General features: G+C 43.3%; 1 protein-coding gene across 2 annotated transcripts; it reads right to left on the bottom strand.

Annotated features, from left to right (window-relative positions):
• Positions 1 to 8,760, bottom strand: Eaat2 (Excitatory amino acid transporter 2). 2 transcript variants are annotated; one of them, XM_017089482.4, is made up of 8 exons: positions 8,562 to 8,760; positions 7,453 to 7,733; positions 4,459 to 4,623; positions 3,824 to 4,157; positions 2,391 to 2,960; positions 1,428 to 1,757; positions 1,241 to 1,355; positions 1 to 1,077 (listed from the first exon to the last, which is right to left on the bottom strand). In XM_017089482.4, exons 3-8 carry the CDS (start codon positions 4,604 to 4,606, stop codon positions 901 to 903), a joined length of 1,674 nt encoding a protein of 557 aa, XP_016944971.2. In that variant the 5' UTR covers positions 4,607 to 4,623; positions 7,453 to 7,733; positions 8,562 to 8,760; the 3' UTR covers positions 1 to 900. The 2 variants fall into 2 exon arrangements, with proteins under 2 accessions (XP_016944971.2, XP_016944968.2); XM_017089479.4 differs by lacking the exons at positions 7,453 to 7,733; positions 8,562 to 8,760 and having other exon boundaries at positions 4,459 to 5,550.
• Between the last annotated feature and the right edge of the window lie 206 nt (positions 8,761 to 8,966).

Raw genomic sequence — 8,966 nt, forward strand, 5'->3', positions numbered from 1 at the left:
TAGGTGGTATAATAACTTTTATTGTATTCAGCGTATGCGTTTGCGTACAAATCGAATGTCGGATATAGGTTAGTAAGTATTGCATATATGCAGATACATATTTGTTATCGCTACTAAGTCTGCTATCAGTCTACGAATGCATGTGTGATATTTGGTATCGGTAATTGGTAATGGGTAATTGATAATTGGTGACCATTAGTCGTTAATTGTTAATCTGGGGCGTGTAACCAAAGGTAAGTTCCAGGAAATGAACAGATCAACTAAATCTATAACTAAACCTAGGCCAGCTCTTGTACAACCTGCGTTTCTGCGTTCATCCCTCAATCAACATAAACATTGACCTCTTTCTCTCAAAACACCCAAACAACACATATATGACATAGAAATAAGCAACATTATAAACAAATCAGTGTGGTGACCCCATCACAATCGAGCTTACAAAATAATACCCATAGATTATGCACATAGTTCCCAGGACAGATCACAAGAATCCCTCGCTTAGCGTCTCTTCGTTCTTTTGGGGTTTAAGGTAAAATGTGTGTGCTTATATGTGGCATAATATAATATCCTTATGCGGTTCTTCCTACTAGGTGAATATTCGATATATATATACGTATGCGGAGTCCTTTAAGTGTTCAGGCTAATTAATTGCTATCGACACTGGTCCAAAAGAGGAGTAAATTCAATACGGGTGGGTTCGTCAGACAGTCTCTCGATATATATCCAATCGGTTGTTGTTTAAAGATGCTATATCAAAATCGTTTTCTTGGGGGAACACTGTGGCCTATTGGTGGTGAATATCATAGGTGTTTTTATTGTTGTTGTTGTGGTGGTGGTGGTTCCGTGTCTAAGGAGCTGATGCTGACGAACTAAAATCGGATCTGTTGTCTAGGACTCCATCTAGACCCTGCGGTTACAGTGCTCCTGCTGCAGGTTCACATTGTTCATCACCGCACTCATGTCCACCACCACCGAGTCGGTCATCGTCATGACGCACTTGCTGCTCTCCTCTAGCTCAGTCTGCCCCTCGAGGAGACCCCCATGACCGTGTCCGTTGGGGGTGCCAGCGGGCATGTCCTGAAAGATCAGTACTTTAGAATCCGTACAACCTAGAGGTCGACAGCAGAAGCAAGCCAGTAGTTAAATCTCTGCCGCAGCTCTGCCGACACACACAGTATAGAACAAAGGTTCGCTTGCTTCTGCTGCCGACCAATGATATTAACTGTAGTATTTATCATACCTGGTAGTTCACAGAAGCTGCATCCAAAGCCATCAACTCCTTGCGTGATAGTTCCTCCACTATGGCGGCAGTATAGCAGTCACCCAGCATATTATTCGTAGTGCGAATCCGATCCCTTCAAGACAAGATCCCCATGATTAGTGACTTTTCCCATGCGATAACCACTCCAAATCAGATCCCTACTCACACAAACCAGTCCACGGCGAAGAGGAGCGTCACATCCTGGACAGGAGCATCGATGGCGGTGAGCACGACGAGGAGGAGCACCAGCGCAGCACTCGGAACACTGGCCGAGCTCATCGAGGCAGCCGTGGAGGTCAGGAGCACCGTGAGCAGCTCCCCGAATCCCAGGACCATGCCGCTCATCTGGGCAATGAAGATCGAGGCCACCGCGATGTAGAGAGCCGTCCCGTCCATGTTGATATTGCATCCGATCGGCAGGACGAATCGCGTGATCCGCGGATCCACCTTGAGTTTCTCGTTCATGCAGCGGAATGTAATGGGCAGGGCGGCGGCGCTAAGGGGCGTGGCAGGCGCACATTTGATTCAAGGGTGTGGTGTGGTGTTTGGTTTTGGGGAGTGTGTATTAGTGGGTAGTTCGGATACAACATCAGGTCGTTGGCAAATACCGGAAGAAAGAAAAAATACACATTTAACGCACTCCTACTGAATCTGAAACTCAGTTCCTTGTAACTAAAGGTATTCAACGAATTTTGATTGGCTTTTAAAAAACTTTATAATAAAAGCAATGAAAAACGGAAATATTTTTAAAGAAATTTACAAAAAAAAATAAAGATACCAGTTTTTAGTAAGATATTTTATCTCATCTATTTAAAGGTCAATTTATTTACTTCATTTGCTGATCTTTTCAATGAAAGAATTTAATGAATTTTCCGATAGCTTTGTTTCTTTATCATTTTATGAACGGCTTCCAAGTTCATTTAAGTCAAATTCGTATCTTTCCGATTAGCTTTTCAAATTTTGCTTTAGCTCTAGGCAAAATCTTATCCACAAGATTTGTATCAAGTGTCGTTCAAGCTGAGATTAGTTTCTTTTGAAACATGCACATGGCTTGAGCTCTTGCAATTTGACATTCAACAAATTCTAGACCTAAGGACTCTTTGATCCCGATTGAGAACACAGAACTCACGTTGAGGCCGTGGCGAAGGCGGTTAGCATGGCCTGGATGAGTCCGGCGTAGAACTTGAACGGATTGCGGCGCACGACGACGAAATAGATGGCCTGCATCACCACGAACTGGTAGATGAAGACGCCGATGGCCACCGTGACGATGAACCACATGAGCTGGGACATCACCAGGCCCAGGTCGCCCACGCTCAGAATCTTTCCGGCGATCACAGAACTAATGCCCACGGGCGTCAGCCACATCACGCAGGTGACCATCTTCATGATCACCTCAAAAATGGCCGCGAAGAAGTCGACCACCACTTGGCCCTTCTGGCCGATGGTTCCCAGAAAAGTGCCGAATACCAGGCAGAAGAACACGATGCCCAGGGTGTTGGTCCCGCTGCGGTACTGGATGTCCCGCACCAGCACCACCTCCTCCGCCATATCCTCCGAAAGGCGGTGGGCCTCCACGCCGGTCACTAAGGTGTCGTTCATCGTCTCGTTGAAGGCGTGCAGGATGCTCGGCTTGGGCAAGTAGACGGTGTGCGCTTGCTGAATGGAGGCCTGGAACAGGTTGTCCGGGAATACGTTTCTGGGGGTTAAAAAACATAGAATTACTCAGTACTAACGAATTAAAAACGTGTTTTAAAATCTTTAAAACCTGCAGATATATTTCCATTTATATGTATATGTATTATAGGAACTATAAGAGCTACAGATGTCGTCTTAAGTTCACAGATAATAAAAACTTATCATTTAAGGGCTGATTTTTAAAACATCAACATCAACATCAACATCAACATCAACATCAACATCAACATCAACATCAACATCAACATCAACATCAACATCAACATCAACATCAACATCAACATCAACATCAACATCAACATCAACATCAACATCAACATCAACATCAACATCAACATCAACATCAACATCAACATCAACATCAACATCAACATCAACATCAACATCAACATCAACATCAACATCAACATCAACATCAACATCAACATCAACATCAAAATCAAAATCAACATCAACATCAACATTTAATGTTTTAGTTCCACCTAAAAGTAGGCTGTTGTTTAATCTTTAATGATTTTAGTCCGCCTTCTATACTTTTTCACTGCTTGACGTAGCGAAAAATACATGAACTTCATCTTCTTACATACATCACATGTACATTACTTATGGATTTTACACAGAAGTTACTTTTGCGTATAAACGTATGCAACAATATATATACGAAGTATGGAATGACATGGATTCACTAAGTTTTAATACTGCATACTTTTATCATTTACAAGAAAGTTATATAAATATCATATTGTTGGCATAACCTGACAATATAGTTCATATCAACTTATAAACTAAACTGTCCGAACTAAGACAATGCATAAATCAAGGGAAAATTGATCGAAATCAATTTTTGTGTAGTCTTTTGCTCACCTTCCTAAATCCAAAAGACTGTCCAGTAGATTAACCGCCCGCCTATCCGACGACCGATCATCCGCGTTGTGCAGATCCGGATTTCCAGGATGGATGAGCAGGACGAGAGCGATTCCCAGTGCAGCGTTGAAAAACGAGGTGCTGGCAAAGTAAACCAATGTGCGCAGCGCTATCTTTCCGTTCATCTTGGCATTAAGACTGGCCGATCCGGCAATCAGGCTGGATATAACTAGCGGCAAGATCATCAGCTTGAGCACGCGCATAAAGAGTTCGCCAGGATACGAGATCAGCATGATGGAGTCTCCGTGTAAATTCAGAGGTCGCAAAGAGAGTCCTGCCATGTAAATGGTATAATTAACATGGGATATTTTCTAGTAAATTGTAATGAGTTGCAAAGGTGTTTAAAAGTATGCACTGAAAATGGATATCTAACATATTGTTGCATTCTTTTCTACACCTTTATAAAAAAGAGAGATCTTCACGAAGAATTTGTCTATCAAGTACTTTTGCCTTTTGAACTGATACTTGTTCATGGTCTTGGAATGACATCGTTAAAGTATCATCAGAATGAATTGTTTTTCCAGCTGTAAAGCTCTCTTTCTCACACAAAATTTCGCATTACTCATGGGTCTTACCCAGTACTACCCCCAGGAGGACTCCTGAGAGGGTGACCAGCAGCATGAGGTTATCCGACAGCCACCTGCGATAACCGGTCAGCTCGACGGGGGCGTCGCTGCGCTCCGTGGTCTTCGGGGGCAGCTCGGTGGAGGTGGGGGGACCCATTTTGGCGAAGAGGTAATCTGAAAATTTCCCAGACTTTTCCATTTCCATTGTCCAAGTGTCCAAGGTGACCAAGTAGAGCTGCTGGCGGCGCAGAAGCCTCGTTCTGCAGCGGAGCGGGGGCGACAAGACCAGAACCCAAAGGCAAAAACCGAGAACCGAGTACCAAGAGAGGAGCAAGCGAGATGGGGCGAGCGAGAGAAAGAGAGAGCTAGCTTGCTAGACGTGAAAGGGGTTCCCCTGTTTTTCGGAATGCGGCTGCTCCTTTTTTGGGATGGTTAACTGGTTGGTGTTGCTGTGCTGGTATGCTGGATTACTGGTGTGCTGGTGTCCAGTTATTGATTTTTTAAGTACTTCACATTGAACTTGAGGATGTTGATTAGGTAGGCCATTCTACCGGTGCGGCGTTGTCTTCCTTTTGTTCGGCGGCGTTTGCGTTCCGCCTCGAACCCTCGTTCCTTCCTCGCTGCGGCGGCGGTTGTGGGTTAACGGCTCCGTTGTTGTGGCTTTTGGCAACTGTCCGCTCCGGAATGGCAATCAAAGTCGGCTGGGGCTGTCCACGGGTGCTTTCTGCTGACCTTCGCAGGTGGGTGCTTTCGGTGGGTGGCTGCTCTCTTTAAGGCGCTGAAAACTGCACTCGCACTCACGGGTTGTTGTGCACACACACCACGCGGATAATCGATTTTTCAGACTCCGGGTCAGGGGTCAACTGCAACTGTGTCAGGCCTTGCTCTGATTTCAAGCCGTTTTTGGGAAAATTGAGCTCTATATTTTAGGCTGACTCCCCTTTAAAGCTTCTTAATAGGATTCAAACACCTGACCTCAAGTTTCAGCCTTCTTCCGCTTTCGATTTCACTATTTTCCGTCCCGTCTGAATCCGTTTTTCCTGCTCCTGACTTTCAGCTCCTCGAATTGCCAACCGTTCACTTCAAGCTTGCTCCTGCGAATGGGGCACTCTCTCGCTGGGTCAGCTTTTTATTCCAAAAAGCCACTCAGGACTCGGGAGTCGAGTGTCCTGTGCGCCATAAAACAAGCAAATCTCTCTCTTTTCTCGCGGCGCATTTATGGCAAGTGCCGGCAGGGAAATGAAAACGAAATGGAAATTGAAATTGAAACGGAGACGCGGTGAGGACATCACGCACCGTCGAAAAGCTGATTGACGCTCCGCAATTATCATAAAGCGGAAAATTCCGCATGACGAGCACGCAAAAATTGATTAGCAGCCACGCAGAGAAAATAACTCAAGTAGTTGGGAACAAATTATTGTATTTGTTGGGTGTTGTAAAACTACTTTGAGAAAATTATTGTCACATTTCCCTATTAAAAAGCATTGGTTTCTTAGAGGTACAAGTATTAAACTTTCAAGGTTTATCCTAACATATGTTTAAAGAATTCATAAAATGAGTAGTAAGTAATCTTATTTTTTGCCAAGGTAAAAAGTGAAATCACAATTTGGAAATTTACGTACATACATGAAATTTTTTATTTACTGTGTTATTATTGGAGTTATAATTACCTTTAAGCTCTTGAAAAGAATGTAGAAAAGGAACATAATATTGACGCGTAGTTGGGTCTCGATAGTTTTTTCCCACTGCAGCACTAGACTCCTGAACCCTTCTAGGTAATTTGATTTAATAGCGGCGCTAATCGATTTAAGTGACTTGGCAATTGCCGCTAGATGTCCTTGGGGATAGGGGAAAACCGGGGAACGATTCGTCGCTAAAAGACGTTTATCGATTCGCCAAAGAGCGCGCCTTGTTAGCTGTCATTCATAAATCATGTGAGAAGCCCCTGCCTTTCCTCCCCTGGAAAACCCAAGAGCCCCAGAAGCCCATTGCCCATCTCTCGGCAGTGGGCCAAATCAATAGGGCAGCGCTATATTTAACCCCTCGGACTGGCCACAACAAACAAATCGTTCCGCGTCCGCCGGGATCCGGCTGAATTCGGTTGTCATATCGCCAATCGCATTTGCATTCCCTGCTGTAAAAACATCCTCTCGCCAATTCCCCGATCTCTGGCAGATAATTAAGATAATTGCAGCGACGAGTTTCGCCTGTCGCTTTGATTTCTGCCCGCTGCCAGGCACAAAACTTATTGGCACTTCCCCTTTGCGAAACTTTCAGACCCATAACGCATATAGATTTTGGGCGAACTTGAACTTGACATTTGGCAGGGGTTTCTTAGCAAGAAAGATATTTTGAGCGAATGAGGCAAGGGGGAAATCTATGGTTTCCATTATAGATGTTAAGGGTTGGGCTCTTGAGCTCTTAATCGATTCGACCTGTCACTTGGCCCATTCATTTCGGTTTCGCTTTGCCGACACAAATTACAAACAGACACGATAGCAGAAAACTTTCAGAACGATCGAAGGTCACCCTGCATCCCCAAATCTCACACTCTTCTCCTCCGGAAGAAAAACTTTCCTAAACTACTGAAACAGGAATTCCTATAAAAAGCAGGAACATAATAGCTTACCTTACCATAGTGCATCTGTTTATTAATATTGTAGTAAGCTATTTGTATCACGTATGTATAATTAGGAAATTTATATTTTAAGGCATTTCTGAGAACAACGTATAATTATACAATCTAAAAATACCCCTTAGAACACCAGAAAAAATATACAAAGTACGGACTTTACGTAATGATACTATTAAACTTTGGTTTTAAATTCCCAACTTTTAAATTTCTAGAGACTTTAATTTTTTCGTTTGATGGCATTGATACACACTTGGTTATTTCTCTGCGTGATCTAGACGCACTCGTTTGTTAATGCTTTTTTAATAACTATATTTACTTGTCGCCCCCGCCCTGTAATTTTGCAGCTTGTTTTTTTCGAATGAGCTCACCTCGAACGATTAACCACAGATTACCCAGGATGGAGCTTTTTGATGGCACTCCCCGCAATAATTATTGTTTTTATCGATACGTTTCACTTAGCACTCACTTCGCTTTTTTTGCACTTAATCGCTTGCTTTTCGCTTTTTACTGCCGTACACCACTGCGTATACCTAACGTTTTGCCAATGCAGTCAGTTGGAATAATTTTCGCAGCAATTTCTGCTGCCGTTGCATCAACAGTTTCAAAATGCGTTGCACCGCTGTAGCCGTTGTAGAGAATTGTTTTCTACCTGCGGATACCAGAAAACGTGAGGTTCCAAAGGGAAGGTTCTAGTTATGGGGGCCTAAGCTTGCTTTTCTCTGCTTTTGTCTGGTTTCGAAGGGTTCAGCTTGACTTCAAGGCTTGTTTACTAGCAAAGTAGGGGTGTTGAATGGGACTATAACAGGATAATGAGTTTACCAAATATTTTAATAATAAATAAGTTAATTGTCTATTATATATTATGGCTTGCTGTGTATATCTTTATAATGCGGGGTAAATTGAATTATATCCCCTTTCCGTTTTTCGGTTCTGGTTAGGGGAATGGCAAGACAAGTGGTAAACAAGAAGAGCTTAAGTTGTTCTTTGGCTGTCCGCTGTGAGGCCTTCATAACGGTTATATCAACCGTTTATAACTGGGGCACTGCGAGGCGGAAAAAACCATATAATAGTTCCTAACACCTTAAGGTAAATTTAATATTTCTATGCATAAGGCATTCTATACGGAAGTCATTTGATGTTGCTTACATTGCTCTTAGGATACAATCTACCAATTAGCTACCAATTATATGAACTGATTGTGTGCAGTTACCAAAAAAAAGAAATTAACAAATTAGGCATTGTATTATGTGGTACTTCCCTATTTATTGGTATATTTACTAGAATATTTTTCCACAAAAAATTGTGTAAAACTTTTTTGAAAGTTTGTCGCTGGGTCAACTATTTCCTTTGGAAACTATTTCCAATGCCTAGTCTTTGGTTATGCTTAAATCGATCGATATCGGCTTATTAAAAATATTTCACAGACTTGAAAGAGGGACTTGCTGGACCCTTAGGGATTGGAGAGGATCTCTGGTACCTCAACACGAAACGATTGACGAGACGAAGAACCGGGAACTGTAACCGGAACGCCGCGAGGCCGCGGACTTAACTGCCTGGCGATCGACGGACGCTGAGCGCTTTAAACGGAACGGAATCTCGGACGGAATCCAATGAACACTGAACGCTGAACATGAACGCGATCTCAAGAAGCTCCTCCGATGTCCGCTGGGCTCGCCAATTGAACAGAAAGTGAGCAATATATTTAATTTAAGCAGTTGCGACAAGAAGAGCCACATTTCTTTGGCTTTGTTTTTGCCACATTTCGTTTTCACTTTGCCGCAAGGGTTCTCTATGTTGTTTTCTCTAATTCTCTGGTCAGCTAATGCGACAGCGAAAGAGCGAGAAAGTCGCCCGTGACGCCAGCGAAAACGCGCCAAAGAGC

This window comes from Drosophila suzukii, chromosome 2L (assembly GCF_043229965.1).
Source record: "Drosophila suzukii chromosome 2L, CBGP_Dsuzu_IsoJpt1.0, whole genome shotgun sequence".
Taxonomy (NCBI): domain Eukaryota; kingdom Metazoa; phylum Arthropoda; class Insecta; order Diptera; family Drosophilidae; genus Drosophila; species Drosophila suzukii.